At 46.6% G+C, this 23,343-nt stretch overlaps 1 protein-coding gene across 2 annotated transcripts in view; it reads left to right on the top strand.

Annotated features, from left to right (window-relative positions):
* The window catches only part of ANKRD11 (ankyrin repeat domain containing 11), a 1,021,414-nt gene that overhangs the window by 525,905 nt on the left and 472,166 nt on the right, over positions 1-23,343 (top strand). The window contains exon 4 of one of the 2 annotated variants that reach the window (XM_069216659.1): positions 9,527-9,671. In XM_069216659.1, the coding sequence (XP_069072760.1) occupies positions 9,585-9,671 (87 nt within the window). In that variant the 5' untranslated portion in view covers positions 9,527-9,584. The remainder of the gene's footprint in view (positions 1-9,526; positions 9,672-23,343) is intronic. The other variant, XM_069216660.1, reaches the window with a different exon arrangement.

The raw sequence follows: 23,343 nt of genomic DNA, 5'->3' as shown, positions 1-23,343 counted from the left end.
GCTTAGGGAAATGTACATGCATGTTGCGACATGCAGGGTGGTGGTGGTGGGGGATGGCGCTAGGAAGCAAGGGGGGGGAAACATTATCTTTGCCAATAGGGCCTCATTACTCCCTTTATCATGATGATACTTCTCCTAAGGCACTAGACGTTCGCAGTTTTCTTGCAGCTCCTGCACTTACCTACCCCAGCCGCTTGCCATCGGGACCCTGCATAATCCTCTAGACCATTCCCGTCTAAGTGCCGTTTCCTCTGCTTTACTCCATCTGATCAGAGCTGCGCCCCACTGGGAGAGTGTTGGGAGTGTGGGTAATTTCCAAGCCATGGCAATAGCTCTTCTGCCTATGAGGGCAGCTTACTTGGAGCGGTGAAAAATGCCCAGCAGGACGCCTTCTGCTTTGTACAGGTCTGAATGTTGGGTTAGCTCTGTGATGACCCCAAGTAATTGTCCAGAAGCGTCCGATTCTGGGCAAGACCAAAACATGTAGAGCATATTGGCACCTGGTTCATGGCACCGAGGGCATTCTGACGCAGTCCCAAACATACTACTTAGCCCTGCCGGTGTTAGATAAGCCCTCTGTAATATATTGTATTGTTTGTATTGGAACTTAGCGTTTCTGGAAACTTTTTTATGGTAGATCAGGGCTCTAACCCATTCTTTATCTTGGAGCTCTCTCCTACATCTTGTTCCCATCTCCTGCGCAGCAGCTGCAGGGGGTTTGTGGTGGTGTGTGCTAATGCCCGGTTAAGCCAAGTGACTAAGTTCTTCCTACTGCCCACCACATGGATCACATATACTAACGGGTGAGGGGCTGGTTCCAGGTCGAGTATGCGCCATTGTCTAGTCAGGCCAGTTAATCTAGTGTGTGCTATGAAGTGTCCCCTTGGTATTCCCCCTTCGCTATGCAGGTGATCAAAGGGCTTAAGTACTTTATCATGAAGTAATGTTCCCACTGTGTCCACCCCTGTTTTTTTTGTTTTTTTAAATAAAACTACTGCAGTCTGGTGGTGTCATGACTTCAGCTTTGCAGAGATCCATCAGAAACGGTGAGAATGTCTGCAAGATAAGTGAGGACGGTACTTGTGAAAGCTTTTTAAATGATGCATCTGATTTTGATTCTGCTTCAGGTGGCAAGGAGAGCTAATGAAGTTCCTTCAGGATGTATGTGATTTGATCATCCCTGTCCCTAGATGAGACTGCGACATGTAGGATACTGTTAAGTATTGCTCCGATAGTCTGGGAGGTCATGGGATAGCAGATCGCCACCATCCAAATACAAGAGTATGAGGGCTTGAACAGTAGTTCTGAAGTTGCCTCCGGGAATAATGATTTCTGTTTCTTAAGAAGAGAGCTGGTACCAAGCCATATTTGCTTTTTTGACAATTATTTCAGTGCTTTAAATGTAGGACTCCTTTCTTACCAGATTGCACCGAGGACAAACCACGTTGGTTTATCTGTCCCTTAAAATATAAACATCTTGCTGCAGGATATATCTGCTCACTTCCAATCTTCCAGGAGAACAATCTCTGTGAGCTAGCTTCTCTGCCTAATGATTTATGTTCCTCATACCTTGCTTGGAATCTTAACTTGTATCCCAGGCTGTAGGAGATGGGGATTCCTAAGCGTTCTGTTCTCATAGCCTGCCCAGGCACTTCTAGAACGTCTTTTCATCGCCTTCACCAAGAGCTTTCAGAAATTTGTTCAAAATCACTTAATGCAGACTGCTCAAAATGGGGCTGCCTTATGCAGGTCTTAAGTAGCAATCAGTGCACTACATAGTCGGTCATTAACAGGTCACATTTCACATGTGTGGAAAGTGCCTTGAAGGCACCCCTATACTTTCAAACGGGTTTTCTGCACCAGCCCAACATTATCTTGTTCTCTGTAATCTTAATGTGGATTCTGTGGTGATCTCTCTAATACTAATATTTTCTATTTACTCCGCTCTCTATGAGAAATTACTAATTTTGGGTCATTGAACCACTTTCCAACATAACCAAGGTGGAGTCTGAACATTCCAAAATGTTACCTAGTAAATATAAACAGTGTACAATGGAACTGTGAATGTTAAGAAAATGCTTATTAACGAGAAGAGGGACCCTAGGCTAAGCACTGAAACTGGGTGTACAGGAACTTGGATCAAATGGCATTTCCACATAAAGTGGGCCTTTCTAAAAAATAAAAAAATGAAGAAAAAAAAATGTATTAGTTAGGAAGAATGCAAGTCCTTCACAAGTAATTAATTTGCAAGCTTCCATCAACTGGGAACCAAGTTCCCCTATACGTAGCACCTTGACTGTCTCAAGGTAGTGAGGCAGAGCATGCAACAAACACCCAATAAATCATTGTCTAACCAGTACTTTAATTTTTAAAAAAAGGGAAAGTATTTTATGATGCACACATTTTCCAGTGCTACACATTATTTACAAATATACATATACATGGCAGTTGGAAATACCTGTGGTGACACCCTGCTAGGAGTTCACACCTCTAGCAAGTCCTAAACCCTATTACCACATATGCTGGAAGCAATACAGTAGGGTATTTTTAAAAGGCCGTTCTTGTGGCTTTTTTTTTATCGGGTTATCACATCAATAAAAGCAGGAATGTCATAATAAATACAACACTGTTAAAATCACTAAGAATGGTACCATCTTGCATATGATTTTTATTAATACATGTAATGAGTCATTGCTCAGGGATATTCAAATTGCGTTTGTGCTGACATGTTTCAGCTACCAGGAATGTCTATTTTCAGTCCTCCTGACCTCTTAAATTAGCAATTCTTGAGGAGCCTGATTTTTACTACTCTCCTTCCTCACACAGGATCTGTCTTGGCACATGGCACCTCTTTAGGGGTGATCTTCAGGAGCGACACCAGGGCAGGATGTTCTCCCTGCACTCCTTAGGTCCTGTTTCTTCCTAGCTGTTTGCAAGGTACTTGTGTCTGCTGGAGTCTGGAACCATCTCCTCCTAGAGGTCATACACCTGCAGGATCAGTCCACAGAACATCTGTAAGACCCTCTTACCTACCCCCAGTAGTCCACACATGTACTGCCCTCCATAGGGTGAAGGGGTGCTAATATGACTGGCCCTGGAGAAATTAAACCCTAGTCACTGGGTGCCAACTGAAGTCAGAAGTTCACAGATCCATTATTTCAATAGTACACAAGTGTCTCCTCTCTTCCAAATGAGCATTCCTCTGGTTTTGCTTCTCCCAGGTGTAGACGGTTCTCGGGTCTTTCCCTTGGGAAGGGGTTTTTAAGAGGGGATGAAGAGTTGTAGAAGATAGGCACTCTTGTCCAATCCCATGGTGATACATCTCTGCACCCCTCCCCAACCCTCCTGGAGAGCATTTGGTAATTTATATGATGGTGTCATCAACTGTTCCATTCAGAGACCTTCTCTGAGAGTCTAAGGCCTGCCCCTGATTGCCACAGTGAGTGGTCCCTTCATTCCAAAACTTCAAAGGGCACTTGTGAAGGGTGACTGGCTCCAGAAGTCTGGATACCCTCCTTTGTTTCTGTGGGGGTAGAGCCTTCACAGGTCTGATGCAGCGTGAAAAGTAATTAGTACAATACAGCCAAATTATGGAATTCATTACCCCCAAATAAAAGATCTATGGATGAATATCTTGCCTTCAGAAGGCTACGCAAGAGTTGTCTCTTTCCTTCATAACCACCATATCCAAACAGCAATCGACTGCATATGGCTGTGTTGATATTTCTAATCTGATTGTGTATATTCTAGATATGTATAGTTCTTTAGGAAATATGTATTGTTACTATGTCATAATAAATTATTCTTGTACTCTTTAAGCCTGTTTAACAAATATATATTTACTCACTGTGTGTATATATATATATATATATATATATATATATATATATATATATATATATATTTGTGTGTACATGTTTTTGTGTATATACATATATATTTGAATATTATTTTATGCTTAACGTTCATGGGTCTTTGCATACCTGCTGGATAAGTTGTTATATTAGATACTTATGAATCCCCGCTTTCATTTTTTATCACACTGATCAAATGTTTTTATTGTCATAAGCATTTCGCTATTCAAAAATTGAGGAAAGATAAATGTTAGAAAACGACACTTAGTAATTAACTTCAAATATTACAAATCTTGAAAGTCTGTGCTTATATAATACTACTTTTCTTCTTATTATACCCATTATTATATTCCTTGCACATATATTCCCTTACTATGTATTTACATATCTATTACTCTAGTCCCACTGTAGAAAAATTGAATAAAAATAAAAGCTATAAATAAAATTCAACTTATTAGTAAATTAAAGTTAATATATTAATAATAAATACATAAAAGAAAAATTAAAATATTAATTGGAAATATATATAAATAAAATAAAAGAATAAAAAATATAAATTTACTGTTGTAAGCTTTACTCTGTCTCCCCATCACCCTATGTCTCTATTAACCCCTTCTGTGCTGAGGACGTAGTGGTTACGTCCTTCGGCACAGTGCTGCTGTGCCGAGGACGTAACCACTACGTCCTCGGCACACAGCCCAGAGGAAGTGCTCTCGCTCCCTCTGTGTGCTTACCCCCACCCCCCCAAAGTCAGGGATGGACCCCCCCCTGTGACGTCAGCGTGCGCTGATTAGTCACAGGGTCTCCCCCATCGCGCTGGTAGCTCTGCTTCCAGCGCGATTGAAAGAGAAATGCTCCGCATTTCTCTTTCAATCATGTGGGGGAGGCCCGGAGAGGCTTCAAAGGGAAGGAAATGTATTTCCTTCCCTTTGAAGTCTCTCCCAGGGTTTCAAAAGCCGGATTGCTTGCAATCCGGCTTTTGAAACCCCACTAGACACTAGGGTTTTTGTTTTTTTTGGGGGGAAATTGACATAAGGGAGCGACCCCTTGGGCAAGGGTCGCTCCCAGGGGGGGGCATTTTTTTGGGAAGGCCTTTTCTGCCCCTTCTGGGGGCAGAAACCTCTGGGCACCAAGGATCATTTTTTATTTTTTTTATTTTTGTTTTGTTTTGGTTCTGTTTTAGGTGGGGAGCGACCCCTTAGGCAAGGGTCGCTCCCCTAGGGGGCAAATTATATTTAGGCCATTTCTGCCCCCCTTGGGGGCAGATTGGCCTATTTTGATGAGGCCAATCTGCCCCCAAGGGGGGCAGAAACCAGTAGACACCAGGGAGTTTTTTTTAATGTGAATTTCACGCAAAGGGAGCGACCCCTTAGGCAAGGGTCGCTCCCTTTGGGGGGGAGGGGGGGGGGATTATTTTAGGCCATTTCTGCCCCCCTGGGGGGTAGGTCAGCCTATTTTGATTAGGCTGAAACCACTAGGCACCAGGGTTTTTTTGTTTTACAGATGGGGAGTGACCCCTTGGACAACGGTCGCTCCCCTGGAGGGGAAAATTTTATTTAGGCCATTTCTGCAGATTAGGCACCGGGGCTTTTTTTTTTGGGGCGCCAATGTCACGGAGGGGGTGCGACCCCGTAGGCAAGGGCCGCTCCGGGGGGGGGGGGGGGGGGGGGAAACTTATTTTGCCCTGGGGGCAGATCGGCCTATTGTTATTAGGCCGATCTGCCTGGGGGGGGGTGCAGAAACCTCTAGGCGCCAGGGCAAATTTTTTTATTTTTTATTTTTTTTCCCCAGAGATGGGGAGCGACCCATTAGGCAAGGGTCGCTCCCCTGGGGGGCAAAACAGATTGGCCGATTTTAGGTCAATCTGCCCCCAAGGGGACAGAAACCACTAGGCACCGGGGATTTTTTTTTGGGCGCCAATGTCACGCAGGGGGAGCGACCCCGTAGGCAATGTGTCCACGTTGCGTTTTGGGGCATTTCCTGTCGCGGGCGGTAGGCCTACCCACACAAGTGAGGTATCATTTTTATCAGGAGACTTGGGGAACGCTGGGTGGAAGGAAATTTGTGGCTCCTCTCTGATTCCAGAACTTTCTGTCACCAAAATGTGATGAAAACGTGTTTCTTTAGCCAAATTTTGAGGTTTGCAAAGGATTCTGGGTAACAGAACCTAGTCAGAGCCCCACAAGTCACCCCATCTTGGATTCCCCTAGGTCTCTAGTTTTCAAAAATGCACAGGGTTGGTAGGTTTCCCTAGGTGCCGGCTGAACTAGAGGCCAAAATCTACAAGTAGGCACTTTGCAAAAAACACCTCTGTTTTCTTTTTAAAAAAAAGTGATGTGTCCACGTTGCGTTTTGGGCCATTTCCTGTCGCGGGTGCTAGGCCTACCCACACAAGTGAGGTATCATTTTTATCGGGAGACTTGGGGGAACATAGATTAGCAAAACAAGTGTTATTGCCCCTTGTCTTTCTCTACATTTTTTCCTTCCAAATATAAGAGTGTGTAAAAAAGACATCTATTTGAGAAATGCCCTGTAATTCACATGCTAGTATGGTCACCCCGGAATTCAGAGATGTGCAAAGAACCACTGCTCCTCAACACCTTATCTTCTGCCCTTTTTGGAAATACAAAGGTTTTCTTGATAGCTATTTTTCACTCTTTATATTTCAGCAAATGAATTGCTGTATACCCGGTATAGAGTGAAAACGCACTGCAGGGTGCAGCTCATTTATTGGCTCTGGGTACCTTGGGTTCTTGATTTACCTACAAGCCCTATATATCCCCGCAACCAGAGGAGTCCAGCAGATGTAACGGTATATTGCTTTCGAAAATCTGACATTGCAGGAAAAAGTTAGAGTAAAACGTAGAAAATAAGTGATATTTTTTTCACCTCAATTTCAATATTTTTCTTTTTCAGTTGTTATTTTCTGTAGGAAACTCTTGTAGAATCTACACAAATGACCCCTTGCTGAATTCAGACTTTTGTCTACTTTTCAGAAATGTTTAGGTTTCTTGGATCCAGCATTGGTTTCATGCCCATTTCTGCCACTGACTGGAAGGAGGCTGAACGCACAATTTTTTTTAAAAATGGGGTATGTCACAGTAAAATGCCAAATTTGTGTTGAAAAATTGGGTCTTCTGATTCAAGTCTGCCTGTTCCTGAAAGCTGGGAAGCTGGTGATTTTAGCACCGCAAACCCTTTGTTGATGCCATTTTCAGGGAAAAAATCACAAGCCTTCTTCTGCAGTCACTTTTTCCCATTTTAAAAAAAAAAAAAGAAATGTTCACTGTATTTTGGCTAATTTCTTGGCCTCCTTCAAGGGAACCCACAATGTCTGGGTACCTCTAGAATCCCTAGGATGTTGGAAAAAAAGGACGCAAATTTGTCTAGGCTAGCTTTTGTGGACAAAAAGTTATGAGGGCCTAAGCGCGAACTGCCCCAAATAGCCAAAAAAAGGCTCGGCAAAGGAGGGGTAAAAGGCCTGGCAGCGAAGGGGTTAAGCTATCCACCATCCCCACTCTGACTCATCCCAAGCCTATTCTACTACTTTCATCTCCAAAATAACCCTGCCTAAGCTCTTCCCTCCTCTACCACATCTAGCTCACCCCAAACCTCAGTTTACTACCATGATCTCCCAAACAACCCTACAAAATTCTCTCTCATTTATCTCACCTTTGACTCATCCGAAACTCCTCCTGCTACTAAGATCTCCATAACCCTTTCCACAGACTCTTCCCTCCTCCATCTCTCCTTTACTCATTCCAAGCCCCATCCTATTAGTATAAACTCCCAAGTAACACTTCTGGATTCTTCCCTCCTCTATCCCTCCATTACTCAAGTCAACCCAGCTAACACTTGCGTGTCCTTTGCTCAAATTAACTAATAATAATACTAATAATGTACCCATATTTCCCTATATTAATCCACCACTAAAATTCCTTTTGGGTTCCGGCCTAGCGTGCTACTTGCCGAAAAGCGCTTCGACGCCTCATCAGGAGTAGTAAGCACTATATAAATACTATTACAATTACATATTCTGTTCCCACCCTCTTTGGGGGGGGGGGGGGTATGTTAAGTGAGGCCAGACCCATTTTTCACAACCCTGATTGTTAACTACTACTGCGATGAGTTCTTAGCTGTGAACTGAACACAGTTTAACTCATTTTCTAGAAATTTAACATACCTCTATGAAACATTGACCCGAAAGTTTGCTTAAACTCTTACACCAGGCCAAGTAGCCAGATCACTTTAACACTCGCAGGTAATGCTCAAAGGGTTTGTAAAAGTGCAGTATTATTCTCAGTAGTGCGAGGACCAACATATGTGTGATAGCACTGCTAAAACAATTTAAGTACACACATTTCAAAGCGCCCTGTATAAACACCTCGGACATACCAATCCCATTCTGGTGTGAGCAGCAGGTTGCTTCAGTCACTCCGTTTCTACAGTTGAATTGCAAAGAAGGCTTAACATCACATGTTAGTCTATGGATACTTAAATAAAAAACGCTCAAGAACGCTTTGTATAAAGATCTCAATAATGTAATGTAGCTCACAGTTCACCAGGGTACCATTTCAGGGGTCACTCTGGCAAGATTGCTATCCCGTCTCCTCCTGATCGGAAAAGGCTCACTTGCATGTTTTCTCTAAATCAAGATTACTCAGTGACAGCCCTTGTAGCTGTGTGCTTTTAAGTGCACGTTTACAGTTACTAAGTGGATGCACAAAAAACATTGTTTACATGGGTAATGTCGTTAAAACAATTGTTAATCGTTGCTAGTGTCTCCCCCTTTGTTTATTTAAATTTGTTTGTAGCAGAATTAAAGCTGTTTTTTTATTTTACTTGCTTGTGAAAACTGCCAGTCTACAGAAAATGCTTGATAGTTACCAGTGCCAAATTACCCCTGCCAAATGCCAGAGATTATTTTCAACTAGAAAATTTAATCCGTTTTGCAGTTAAAAGAAAAGCAGAGCTTGATGGAGCATCAGTTAACGTCTTATGTGGAACTCTGTTTTCAGTTTATAGTTTCTGAGCCTGCGACTACTAAACATTGCTCTAGAACTGTTCCTTCTTGGTTACTTAGTTAATAAACGTTTTAACAATACATACCATGAACTCGGTGAACGTTTTAAAATGTGTATGGTCCACGTTACATTAGCAGTATGCTTATTGCTAACTTTACCACATGTGTTTTGATGAGATTAAGGGCGTTCTGATTTATGCCGAAAGTAAAAACGTTTAAATAGTGGAGATCTTTTTTGGGTATTGAATATAGTAAGCTATGAAGGTGAGCTATAGTGATGGATGCAATGGCATGGTAATTTTAGTTTGCACTGAATTCTTTACAGTTACACAGACAAGGTGATGCATGTAAACATGTGAATCAGTCTAACCTGCAGCTTGGTGTCATGACAGTCTTTTCCCTATTATGGTTTTGCTTGCACTTACCAACCTTATGTTCTCTCTCTCTGAAGGGTATAATTTGGTAAGGGTTGTCTAAGGTTTTACACAGCCTTGTTGGCGTTAATTCTAAAATAGATCTTTTTTTTTTATTAATTCTAAAGGCAGTTGCTACAGATTACAATGTAAAGTGATGGTCTGCTGGTTTATGCCAAGAAATTGACATCACTGTTCATCCCTGGTTCTTTAAAATATTTTCTACTCCTTTATAGCAGACTGATGACTAAGCGGTAGCAGCATAAATGAAGAGCAAGTAAGGAAGGCACGACGATGCCCAAGGGTGGGTGTTCTAAAACACCACAGTCAGAAGATTTTTCTCTCAACAACGACATGGTGGAGAAGCAAACTGGGAAAAAGGTAATTTCTTTCTTACTTAGTGACCTTGCATTATATTGAAAGTTTATTTTCACCTCAAATGCCATATTTTGACTTGAACTTTAAAGGTAATTAAAGTAGGTCAATTTGTTATGGGTCTTATCCTAAGAATTGTAAATGAATCACCTACAATTTTGCCTGCTGCAAATTACATTGGTCCTGTGATAGTGAAATAGTTATCTGATCGAGACTTCTAGTTGCAGATTCCTTACCTTAGAATTTTGTCGCAGGCGTCATACTGGATCTGTAGATTTTTTCCTTTGAGGAATACCCTTGTGCATCGGTAGGTGGCATTGGTTGACTCCGCCAGCATTGTTGGCATCATAGTCGCTGTGATGATGTCAGGAGTAGTACATAGACTCCTCCTCAGCACAGTGACATCAGTTCTTTTCTTTCCACGCCACACGCTGATCCGGAGAGAGCTACCCTTGGCCACATTTTGACCGACTTCGACTCTTTTGTCGACTCTTTTGTGAGTTTTTGGTGTGTCGTGGGATGTCCCTGAAGAAACCGTGTGAGTACTCACCTCATGATGTTGGTGACGGATCCGCATTTGGTCCGTTTGTGGTTCCTGGAGCACAACCATTACCTGAAGTCGTGCTCAGGGTCCTGGGCCATGCACCTGAAGGCTTTGAGGGAGCAGTCCCTCAAGATTATTGAGGCCGAGTGCTTGACTCTGCGTAGGTCCCGGTCTCGCTCGAGGGGAAGGTCTCGAGACCGGTCGTGGAGCCACCACACTCGTCTTCTTCGAAGTGTTCAGGTCAAGGTAAGAAGTGGTCGAAGAGATCCCGTCACCCTTTGACTTAGCCCTACAGCTCGGCTGGTGCAATGTGGGAGGAGCATCATCGAGTTTCCAGGAGCCGGGGTGGCCCCTGCTCAATTAAAGGACTTTTATGAGGCCATGCGCCTCATTTTTGAGCAGCCCGATACAGCACCTTCGGGCCCAAGGGGTTTGGTTGGTGGGCCTTCTGCGCCAGCGGCTCTGGCCACTGAAGTCCCCTCCGGATCAGCTTCAGCTCTCGGATCTGCACCAACGCCGGTCGTACCATTAAGACCTTCCCCAGTGCCAGTTCAATTGTCAACGCTCCTGACGTCAGTTGTGCCCACCATCAACCTGATGCCGGATGAGTCGGACCGGCATCTGCTGGCACCTCCTCCTTTGATGTGATCTATTCTCCCCAGGTTGGATTCTGACCCTTATTCTAATGGGTTCGAATTCAGGGAAGGATTGGATGGGTCCTTGGACCCTTATAAATACCCAGATGACCCTAACTTGGGCTAGGCACAGGAGTTGGGCGAGGCCAATGATCTGGGTACCTCTCCAGACGCTGCCATGCTGTCTCCCCCTAACGTGGCCACGGCAGAGGGAGCAACATATTCCATGGTGGTCAGTAGAGCGGCGGAGGTCCTCGGCCTTGAGCTGCCTACTGGTCAGATTAGGTCGCATCTACTGACAGAGGTGCTTCAACCAGGGGCTTCCACATTTGAGCTTTTTCTTCCATTCAGTGAAGCCCTCACCGATGTCCTTATGGGTACTTGGTCCAGACCCAACACAGGGGCTCCTGTGTACAGGTCTATCACACGCTGCCATTGGCCCGCCCCGAATGACCCTAAATTCCTGTCCCAACACTCCATGCCTGGGAGCCTTGTCATCCAGGCATCCTCATCCTCTGGTGCATCCTCTTCCGCACCTCTGGATAGGGAATCAAAAAGGCTTGATCAATTTGGGAAAAATGTTTTCTTCCTCCAGTCTCGCGCTGTGGTCCGTGAACACTGCATGCCTTTTGGGCCGCCATACCCGCTCTCTGTGGGATACGGTCACACAAGTTCTGCCACAGATACCGGAGAAGGCCATTGCTATTGTTTCCCATGCTGTCACCGATGGGAGAGGCGCAGCAAAGTTAATTATCAGACGTGGGCTGGGCACGACCGACTCTCTAGGTAGATCGTTATGACAATGGTTGCCTTGAGGCACCACGCTTGGTTACATACATCTGGTTTCTCAGGGGATGTGCAACAGATTCTTATGGACATGCCCTTTGATGGCTTCCGTCTCTTTCGAAGCGGACTTGGCTCTGGAGGCATGGCGGACTTGGCGGCTTTGGAGGCTTGGCGGACTTGGCGGCTTTGGAGGCATGGCGGACTTGGCGGCTTTGGAGGCATGGCGGACTTGGCGGCTTTGGAGGCATGGCGGACTTGGCGGCTTTGGAGGCATGGCGCACTTGGCGGCTTTGGAGGCATGGCGGACTTGGCGGCTTTGGAGGCATGGCGGACTTGGCGGCTTTGGAGGCATGGCGGACTTGGCGGCTTTGGAGGCATGGCGGACTTGGCGGCTTTGGAGGCATGGCGGACTTGGCGGCATGGCGGACTTGGCGGCATGGCGGACTTGGCGGCATGGCGGACTTGGCGGCATGGCGGACTTGGAGGCATGGCGGACTTGGAGGCATGGCGGACTTGGAGGCATGGCGGACTTGGAGGCATGGCGGACTTGGAGGCATGGCGGACTTGGCGGCATGGCGGACTTGGCGGCATGGCGGACTTGGCGGCTTTGGCGGCATGGCGGACTTGGCGGCTTTGGCGGCATGGCGGACTTGGCGGCTTTGGAGGCATGGCGGACTTGGAGGCTTTGGAGGCATGGCGGACTTGGAGGCTTTGGAGGCATGGCGGACTTGGAGGCTTTGGAGGCATGGCGGACTTGGAGGCTTTGGAGGCATGGCGGACTTGGAGGCTTTGGAGGCATGGCGGACTTGGAGGCTTTGGAGGCATGGCGGACTTGGAGGCTTTGGAGGCATGGCGGACTTGGCGGCTTTGGAGGCATGGCGGACTTGGCGGCTTTGGAGGCATGGCAGACTTGGCGGCTTTGGAATTGGCGGCTTTGGAGGCATGGCGGACTTGGCGGCTTTGGAGGCTTGGCGGCTTTGGAGGCATGGCGGACTTGGCGGCTTTGGACTTGGCGGCTTTGGAGGCATGGCGGACTTGGCGGCTTTGGAGGCATGGCAGACTTGGCGGCTTTGGAATTGGCGGCTTTGGAGGCATGGCGGACTTGGCTTTGGAGGCATGGCGGACTTGGCGGCTTTGGAGGCATGGCGGACTTGGCGGCTTTGGAGGCATGGCAGACTTGGCGGCTTTGGAATTGGCGGCTTTGGAGGCATGGCGGACTTGGCGGCTTTGGAGGCATGGCGGACTTGGCGGCTTTGGAGGCATGGCGGACTTGGCGGCTTTGGAGGCATGGCGGACTTGGCGGCTTTGGAGGCATGGCAGACTTGGCGGCTTTGGAGGCATGGCGGACTTGGCGGCTTTGGAGGCATGGCGGACTTGGCGGCTTTGGAGGCATGGCGGACTTGGCGGCTTTGGAGGCATGGCGGACTTGGCGGCTTTGGAGGCATGGCGGACTTGGCGGCTTTGGAGGCATGGCGGACTTGGCGGCTTTGGAGGCATGGCGGACTTGGCGGCTTTGGAGGCATGGCGGACTTGGCGGCTTTGGAGGCATGGCGGACTTGGCGGCTTTGGAGGCATGGCGGACTTGGCGGCTTTGGAGGCATGGCGGACTTGGCGGCTTTGGAGGCATGGCGGACTTGGCGGCTTTGGAGGCATGGCAGACTTGGCGGCTTTGGAATTGGCGGCTTTGGAGGCATGGCGGACTTGGAGGCTTTGGAGGCATGGCGGACTTGGCGGCTTTGGAGGCATGGCGGACTTGGCGGCTTTGGAGGCATGGCGGACTTGGCGGCTTTGGAGGCATGGCGGACTTGGCGGCTTTGGAGGCATGGCGGACTTGGCGGCTTTGGAGGCATGGCGGACTTGGCGGCTTTGGAGGCATGGCGGACTTGGCGGCTTTGGAGGCATGGCGGACTTGGCGGCTTTGGAGGCATGGCGGACTTGGCGGCTTTGGAGGCATGGCGGACTTGGCGGCTTTGGAGGCATGGCGGACTTGGCGGCTTTGGAGGCATGGCGGACTTGGCGGCTTTGGAGGCATGGCGGACTTGGCGGCTTTGGAGGCATGGCGGACTTGGCGGCTTTGGAGGCATGGCGGACTTGGCGGCTTTGGAGGCATGGCGGACTTGGCGGCTTTGGAGGCATGGCGGACTTGGCGGCTTTGGAGGCATGGCGGACTTGGCGGACTTGGAGGCATGGCGGACTTGGCGGACTTGGAGGCATGGCGGACTTGGCGGACTTGGAGGCATGGCGGACTTGGCGGACTTGGAGGCATGGCGGACTTGGCGGACTTGGAGGCATGGCGGACTTGGCGGACTTGGAGGCATGGCGGACTTGGCGGACTTGGAGGCATGGCGGACTTGGCGGCTTTGGAGGCATGGCGGACTTGGCGGCTTTGGAGGCATGGCGGACTTGGCGGCTTTGGAGGCATGGCGGACTTGGAGGCATGGCGGACTTGGAGGCTTGGAGGCATGGCGGACTTGGAGGCTTGGAGGCATGGCGGACTTGGAGGCATGGCGGACTTGGAGGCATGGCGGACTTGGAGGCATGGCGGACTTGGAGGCATGGCGGACTTGGAGGCATGGCGGACTTGGCGGACTTGGAGGCATGGCGGACTTGGCGGACTTGGCGGACTTGGCGGCATGGCGGACTTGGCGGACTTGGGGGCATGGCGGGCATGGCGGACTTGGAGGCATGGCGGACTTGGAGGCATGGCGGACTTGGAGGCTTTCAAGGACTCCCAGTCTATGGTTCGGTCCCTCGGCCTTTCCACTGCCCCTCGTCCCCAACAGTCCGGCTTTTGTGGCCACGGAAGGGGCTCCATGCGACATCCTTTTCCCAGTCAGCATGCCACCCATGCTGTTCAGCTGCTGCCTGGCCAGGGATGCGTAATCCCAAGTGGTCGTGGGACAACCCCTTCCCCTGTTGCAGCCTCCAAACCCTCCTAGTCCGTCCTCTCACTGTGCTCCAGTTGACAGCAGGATGCGCCATCACCTGCCCCACTGGGAATCCATCACTACGGACAGGTGAGTTTTGCAGATCATTCGAAGGTGCTACTCCCTTCCCTTTCAATCTGCCCCACCAACCATACTTTCATCAGTCAGCCGTATACCGGAGGATCATTTGGCACTTCTCCACCAGGAAGTAGCGGCTCTCTTGGCAAGGGAGCCATAGAGAGGGTCCCTGCGCCAGAAGTAGGTTGTGGTTCTTACGCTATTTTCAGGTGACCAAAAAAGACAAGGGCTTACGTCTTGTCCTAAACCTTCGGGACCTCCGTCTCTTCCTGAATAAGGAGAAATTCAAAATGCTCACCCTGGCTCAGGTCCTGTCTGCTTTGGACCCAAAAGACTGGATGGTAACGTTAGACTTGCAGGACGCTTATGTCAATATTTAAATCCTGCTTTCCCACAGACATTGCCTACGATTCATGGTAGGTCACAAGCACTTTCAATTAACTCTGCTCCCCTTCGGCTTTACCAGCGTCCCTTGGGTGTTCACGAAAGTGATGGAGGCTGTTTCAGCTTATTTCCACAGGTTGGGGGTTTCAGTCTTCCCCTACCTCGACGACTGGCTGTTAAAGGTAGACTCACCCCAGAAAGTCATCTCCCATCTTCAGACCAGAGCAAACCTCCTGCACACGCTTGTGTTCACTATAAAAGAGCCCTGTTACACCTGACTCCTTCTCAGAATCTCTTTTCATCGGAGCGGTTATGTACACGGTGCAGTTTTGGGCCTATCCTCCCAAAAAGCAAGTCCACGTATTCAGACTATGATTTCGATCTTTCAGCCTCTATCTTGGGTTTCGGTGAGACTTACTTTGAGGCTTTTAGGCCTCATGGTCTCCTGCATCCTGCTAGTGACACATGTCAAATGACACATTCGGGCACTGCAGTGGGACTTGAAGTTCCAGTGGGTGCAGCATCAGGGAAATCTCTCCGACATGGTCCAAATCTCAGAGGGGACTGTGAAAGACCTACAGTGGTGGTTTTCGGATCCGAATTGGGTCAACAGCAGATTCCTTGCACTTCCCGAACCAGATCTAGCCATAGTGACGGATGTGTCACTTCTAGGATTAGGCGGCCACATGGGAGAGGTGGAAATCAGAGGCCTCTGGTTTCCGGCGGAGTCTGGGCTCTATATCAATCTTCTGGAGCTCGGGCATTCAGGCTTGCGTTGAAAACATTGGTTCCCCCTCTCAAAGGGAAAGTACTGCAAGTGTTCACGGACAACACTACCGCCATGTGGTACTGCAATAAACAGGGTGGAGTAGAGTCCTAGACCCGTTGTCAGGAGGTGCTATGCCTCTGGACATGGCTGAGGACATGGCTGACCCATCGGGACATTACCCTGGTGGTTCAAGATCTGACAGGCTCTCTGAACGCCAGAGCAGACAAACTCGGCCATTGATGCATAGCTGATCACGAATTCCGTCTCCATCCGGAGGTGACGCAAGGTCTCTTTCAGCAGTGGGGAGAGCCTCGGTTATATCTGTTCACCTTCGCAGAGAATGCGCAATGTCAGCTAGCTGTTTTGCGCATTGGAGTTTCCAAGGTGGCACTCGCTCGGAGACTCTTTTTGTCCCAAGTGGAACTCTGCATCGTTGATGCCTTTCTGCCTATACCACTTCTGCCCAGAGTTCTCAAGAAGATCAGTAACGACCTGGGCCAGGTCCTCTGATGGATCCAGACTGGGCATGGAGAGTATGGTATGCAGAATTATTGAGCATGGCTACCGATCCTCCACTCCGACTGCCCCTTCGGGAGGCTCTTCTGTCGCAGCAGCAGGGGACGGTTCACCACCCGAACCTGTTCAATCTGCACCTTAATCCGTGGAGATTGAGCAGCAGCAGTTGACGGCTTTTGACCTTCCAACCGAAGTCTGTGTTGTAATCTTGGCAGTCAGGAGTATTTCCACCAAAACAGTGTATGCCTGTTGGCATAAGTTTGTGGCATGGTGTACCAACAAATCTGTTGATCCCCTCTCTGCTCCTCTTTCTGAGGTTCTTTGTTCATTCTCTCTTTAGCCCAGCAGGGCTCTACTTTGGGCACCCTTACTGGTTATTTATCGGCTATTTCAGCCTTTCTTAGGTTGCCTGATCCACCTTGACTCTTTAAGTCTCCTATTGTTAGTCGATTTCTTAAGGGTCTCACCCATTTGTTTCCTCCCACTCCATCTATCATGCCTCAATTGGACCTCAGTTTTGTACTTGCTTAATGTGTACTCCCTTTGAGCCGATGCACAATTGTCACTTAAGGCTCCTTACTGTCAAAACAGTTTTTCTTGTTATCTCTTCTGCTCGCTGAGTGAGCTGTCTTCTAAGCTTCCATTTTTTTCTGTGCACCCTGACAAAGTGGTGTTAAGCGCTAAGGCTTTTCTTCCCAAAGTGGATACACCTTTTCATGTAGGCCAGCCCATCACCTTCCCTACTTTTTACCCACCTCCACATCCTTCTCATGAAGAGGAGAGACTCCACCACCTGGATCCAAAAAGAGCGTTGGCGTTTTATCTCCATCGTACTAAAGATTTCCAGGTGGACTATCAACTCGTTGCTGGATATGTGGGTGCGAAGAAAGGGAAGGCGGTGCAAAAATGTACCATCTCTCGATGGGTACTTCTTTGCATCAAGATGAGCTAAGCTTTGGCTAAGAAGCAACCCCCCGAGGGCTTGCACGCTCATTCCACCAGAGCAACTGCCGCTTCCCCTGCGTTAGCACGTTGAGTTCCTGTCCTGGATATCTGCCAGGCAGCTGCTTCTTCTACCTTCCTTTATAGGTTTGATGTGTGTAGCGCTTGTTCAATGTGGGGTGAACTTAAATGGTCTTTGCATTAGCTTCCTCACGCCCATAGGCTTCTTTTATTCCGAAATTATCATTCTGTGCCTTGAGACATTGTCAATACTATTTTGGATTGTCACTACAATTTTCTTAACTTTTTAAAAATATTTCGATCTTGGGTGTGCCCTTCTGATTTAATAAACTTCATAAAGGGGTTTTTACATCTAAATTCAGTTGGTCATTAGCCGTGTAGCACTGGCCTTCAAGCGCTGACAAAAGCATCTAACAAAATGGGTGCTGCAGAAAAAGGGCTGTTTTATTTTTCACTGGTATCTATTTTTCAGATGTTTTGTCTGTAGTTTTCTATATAGTAGGGTTGATGTTTGTATGGTATTTGCAAGTCTGTCCTCCTGCCAAGGAAACATGGAACCTGTTGGCTTTACCAATACTTGGTCTTGTTACTAGTTTTTTTCTTGAATCCTCACCTTTTTGTTAGCGACGGGTAGTTCATATTTTTGTTTCAGAACAACTGTTAGCTTTACTTTGTTTTTGTAGTTATCATCACCTTTAAGTAAATAACACCTGCTCTGGCACTAAACGCTTTAATGTGACTGAGGCTACATAGCCTTCACACTTAACCTTCTCTTAAGGACCGAATTCCAAAGACAAATGTGTTGCTTTTTTAATTGGTAAGCTATGGTCTGCTGCAGTCCACATGTCTTTGTGTCATGAATAAAAATTTAGAAACTAAAGAGGATGCACAGCGACACTCCCCCCCCTCCCCCCCTCTCCCACAGGAGGGGTTGCTTTTTTCTGTGAGGTGGATACAGTTCATTTAAGTTCCATAGCTATAAATTTAAGTAGATGAGACGTTGAAGACCAATTTGTTAACAAAAAAAAGAAATTAAATACTCTGTTCCTGCCTTCCCCTAGGACTTTTGTCATCCATTCTCTTCCTTAGCCCTAGTATAGTCATGTGACAGCTGGTTTTGTGCCATTCCCTTTAAAAAAAAGTTACTTTACTGAGTGGTGGTACTTACTTGGTCTCCTGCCCTCTAGTGTTGTGTCCGGAGTGTTACAATTTGTTTTTCATTCAAGAAGTTGTTTTTCCAGCGTAAGAGGATCAAATGACTACTCCTTCTCTGTGATACTGTGCATGGGCATTAAATACTTTGTTAGATTGTTTTCTCTCCACCGTCTTTTTTCGACGTCTAGTTATACGCTTCGTCTTCAACTGGCTCTGGTCCGAGACTTTTCCATCCGTCTTTTCTGTTCAATGGTATTGTAGATTAATTTGTGTTTTCTAACTCTCACATTGACCGCACTGTGTTGTTGGTTCCATATTTTCGAACGTACTCCCTTTGGGGTAGGAGCCTGTCAAGGCGGTTAGGCCTCAATACTTTTGGCACCGGAAAGAATGTGAGCCCATACTCTTACAGCAATCGTCAGGTGTGTAATTTACGCCTTTCACCAGACCATCAAGAGGCTTAACTGTGAAGTGTGTTGATTGTTCTGGTGCAAGAAGACTGAGACTGACGAGCTTGTGGGCTAGAGATTGGCACCCAGATCTCCAGGCGGCAACTCAGATTTTTTCTGGGAAGAACATGCGCTGGAGGAACCCCAACAACAGAAAGCAGTCTCCATTCAAGATGCCGATTCAGAAATCCTATAAAACCTTCAGAGCAAAGAACCGACCTAGTCACAAATCGTGAGTACAGTGGCTTATCTCTTACAAGAAAAACTCTAAACAGAGTCCATACCGAGGTCACTGGACCACCACTGCATTCAAGCCGTGGCCGGTCTCGTATTGAAATTTTGACTGTCCGCCCATCAATTTGGTACCGAAAGCCATGAAAACTTCAGTCTGACCTTCCACCACCAAGCAAGCACTCTGCACCGACCGCATCTGTTACAAGCTATCTTCAGATCAGAGTTTAACACTGAAAAAGATCTTACCAAATATTTCAGCACAGAAAACAAAGGAACATGTTCCTTCAAAGCATTCCGACTCAAGCCACACCTTCGCTTATACAGCCCATATTGGAGACAAGGAGCACTAGACAGCGCAAAATATATATTTATGAAGGCACAGGATGATTTTGTAACTTCCCCTACAGTTACTTTTAAAAGGAAGCTAGCCTTTGAGGCGGCACTGGACACCTCACCTCCTAAAAAAAAAAAACTCCCTAAGGAGAAGACTGTTTCCAAAGAGGAGCTTTGCTCATCCTCCTCTTCCCCCTTCACCTACTTCTCCTCCTCCTCATTCTCTCACCTCACTAGCTGAGGGAGTCCACACTCCACAAGGTTGTTGTGATTGATAGAAATGTTCTAGTCAACAAGGGGGACATTCTGGACTCCACGTTTGACCCTGCTTCTGTATTGTGTGATGCAGGCTTTAACTTTTTGAGAGGCTTATCCAATATTCAGGTTAGAAGTGTATCTAATACAGTATATCTCATTTGTCAAGTTGTAACGAGAGAGGAACTAAAGATCAAGTTGTGTTGTAACAGTTGCACATGTAACAGTCAGAGCTAGGACAGATACAATGCTGTGCTGTTGTGTAATTAAACTTCTGTGCACAGACCTTTTACAAACATCGGAGTCCCCCATGTAATCTACAGTTTGTTTGAACAGCACGTTCAGCATATTGTCACATCAACTTGAGGGTGACATGTTTCTAGCGGGCAGTTAGCCCCAGATTATTTGGATCCATGAAACAATTATCTATTCATCTGTATGTTGCTAATCAGTTACTGCCCAGTTGATGTCCCCTCAGCTCATGACGTATATTTCCAACTTCGTGCTAACAACATACAGGACAGATTAAAACCTAGCACCCAACTCCCCCCATGCACATGTTGGACTAGCCACTCCCCAAGTCGAAGTGAACCAATACTGGGGTGATAATGGGAAGGCACACCATGTTACCACCTCACTACCACTCCCCTTGTCATTGCGGGGTTTGAGTTGTGCAGTCTAATATTGCTTTAAAGACTCCCTACCCTACTGTCTGCCCCCCTCCGAAGGCCAGTTGTCTTTCGAATTCTGCTCACCACTCAAGCAGTGTAGCATGTCTTCCCAGTCCCTGAGATCCTCCTGGACCTTCTCATCTGTCCCTGTCTAAGGCAGAGTTCCGCCACCTGCAATAATGGCTCAGTTCCAGGCGCAGGCTGGGGTCCGGTGGCGCAGCTCCCAGCCTTCGATACTCTGGGGCAAATTGTGGGCCAAGTCGGTCGATCCGCATCAGGGGTATGTAATCCCACTACAAATCAGCCAGGGAGAGCACAGGATTCCAGAGGATAAAGCAGTACGTCTAGTGGAGCTTGAGTCTAGAGCGTCCGATCAGCCATCTTGCTTGCCTTGTGGGTGTGTTTCTAGGGTTAGTTGTAAAAGGCACAGGTGGGGGAATGCATCCTCCACAGTCAGATAACCAGATCCCACAACTGCTTTCTGATAAGGCCTACAATATTCATAGAAGTAAAACAAGCAAATGCAGTGATGCATTAAAGGCAAGGAAATATGGCATGCAGGACCTTCCGGCTAGGGAGGGGTACCTAAGCCCAGTGCTCCCTAGAATCAAAGATACAAATCAGATGTCCATCTCTCCCATAACTTCAGTTTCACCAGTGATTTCCCAAAAAAATACAATCTGTAATGGAAAGTAGCATATATACTTAGACTTATTATGGCCCTCTGAAGCTGCATGAGAGTGGCATTCATATGTGGAGACACGAGGCATCACCAGGGTTTTTTTTTTTGGAGTAAGGAAAGATAAGGAGGAGAAACCATCAGTTCTCTCTCATGGAAAGTATTGGCATATAGGGGAGCTCACTGCAGAGGGCTGGAAAATTTCACTCACAGGCCTCCCTTATGAGGAGATCATTCTGAGAGATGGAAGGTTCTCCTTTAATGCCACCTGGAGAAACAGAGGGGATAATAAGGGTGGATTAATAACCTCTTAGTCACTATTTATTGTAAGGGGAGCTGTAAAAGCTCCCTCACAGCCAAGGAGTATATGGGGGAGGCTGAAGCTCTCATAGCCTCTTGAGTAAATAGATGAATTCTTTCTCCCAGAGATTAAAAAAGTCTCTCCCCCCATTGCTATAAGAAAGTGCTGTGAATGATGGCCTTAACAAAACTCACAGATGTGAAAAGCACATGGGGTGGTATAAGGGGGAAAATTAACCCCTCTCGTTGTCACTAATATTACTGAGGAAGTGCACTTATGGAGGTTGGAGCTAATAAATTCCATTAATATAACTTTTTTCAGTAGTTTTTTTCAACAGTAAAGCAAATTGTAAGCAATAATGATGCATGCGAGGACCAGTCAGAGCAAACAAAATATTATAATAATTTTGGAGTTGAACATAAAATTGTCTTTTCACTGTTAGACAGTGATTGAAGAGCCTGAAGATAGCTCAGCACTTACTGCTTTTTGAAAGCTACAGATTCTTAGCAATTTTTTTTTTTTTTTCAAATTCTTTTTTTTTTTTGCTTTTAAGATAAAATATTTGGGTACATTCCATCAGTTTTGCTACAGAGCATATATTGGGCCAAAATGTGAACAGCATGAATATAAGTGAATTCCATTCGCTATCCCGAAGGACCACTGGAAAGGCATTTTGCAATTTAAGTCAAAGGCCATCTGTAGTCCTGCCTTGGACCAGTAGTACCAGCACTATCTCTGACTTAGTATTCATGGGACTGCTTACACAAGCCCACTGCACAGACACAGTTCCAATGAACAAACAAACACCTCTACTTCATACAAGCTCAAGCCCTTCAGACATACACATTACTGCTGCCACAAATGAAACTGTGGTGGCAGGCGCACACTTCTTGAGACATGAAAAACATTGCTCAAATGGTCCAGTCCTCTCATCTAATAGAATGCCCTTTTCATCCAGTTGTGGGCTACCAAATAAGGTATGGACCAATTTACCTCAATGGAAATCCTTGAGACTGCAAAAAAGAGATTGGTAGGCCCACCATAAATCCAGTATGTATGTTCAGTTCTTCACACTGTCAAAATGTTTTTGATTTAATGCGCAGAGTCAAGTCCATGACTCCAGTGAATGTTTATTATAACACACTTAAGAAACAACAACCGACATGTTTCGCCCACAGGGTGTATATATATACCTGGGCCTTTCTCAAGGCTGTAAATATATGAAATTGAATTAGTAAAAAAAAATAGAAAAGCTACCCAATCTCACTCACACCCAAAGTGCGAAAAAGAAGGATGAAAATGGTGAAAAAAGAAAAAGCCACCTCGCTGTGAGTATATGAAAGAATAAGGAAAGAGAAAAATTGAATGAATTCCGTATGTTAATCATATAATGGTGATGAGAAAATGCTAGGTACGTGGGCTGATTGTGGGCAGATGCTGGCAATTGGTTAATAATTCCAGACAGTTAAGGATTAATTAGATATAAGAAATTGAGAGTTGCTACAACCAAAAATCCCAAATGTATAAATGGAGAAACAAGCCATGCCTAAGAGAGCAGAAGAAAAAAACCTCCCACCCTTACTCTAGAAACAGCATGCTCATGAAATACTGCGACTAGAAAAAGTTGACAGGCCCATAGCCCATGTAAACAGGGTTATACCATACCTCTCCAAATATTCAAAAAGGTGTGTCCATTTTATGGTTTCCAAGAAGACATGTAGAGGACCAAAGTAATCAATCTGTACTGACAAAGATATGCTGTAATGAGACAATTTCAGTTTCACCCGAGAGCAATGAAAAAAATGTTCAGAGGAAACTGTCAACAAATCACTTGCATGCATGCCCATTGCCAAAGGTTGTATTCGTAGCTAATGCCAAACTTTAAACATACTGCGATAACAATTTTTACTAACTGTCTTCAACACAAATTAATGTCTACTTCCAAAGGCCTAATCATCACATTGCATAAGATAAGGTTATGCAGCATTGTTACATGGTG

The sequence above is a fragment of the Pleurodeles waltl genome, chromosome 12 (genome assembly GCF_031143425.1).
Source record: "Pleurodeles waltl isolate 20211129_DDA chromosome 12, aPleWal1.hap1.20221129, whole genome shotgun sequence".
Classification (NCBI taxonomy): Eukaryota; Metazoa; Chordata; class Amphibia; order Caudata; family Salamandridae; genus Pleurodeles; species Pleurodeles waltl.
Note: the sequence above shows the minus strand (reverse complement) of the source record. Positions and strands in the feature narration are given on the sequence as shown.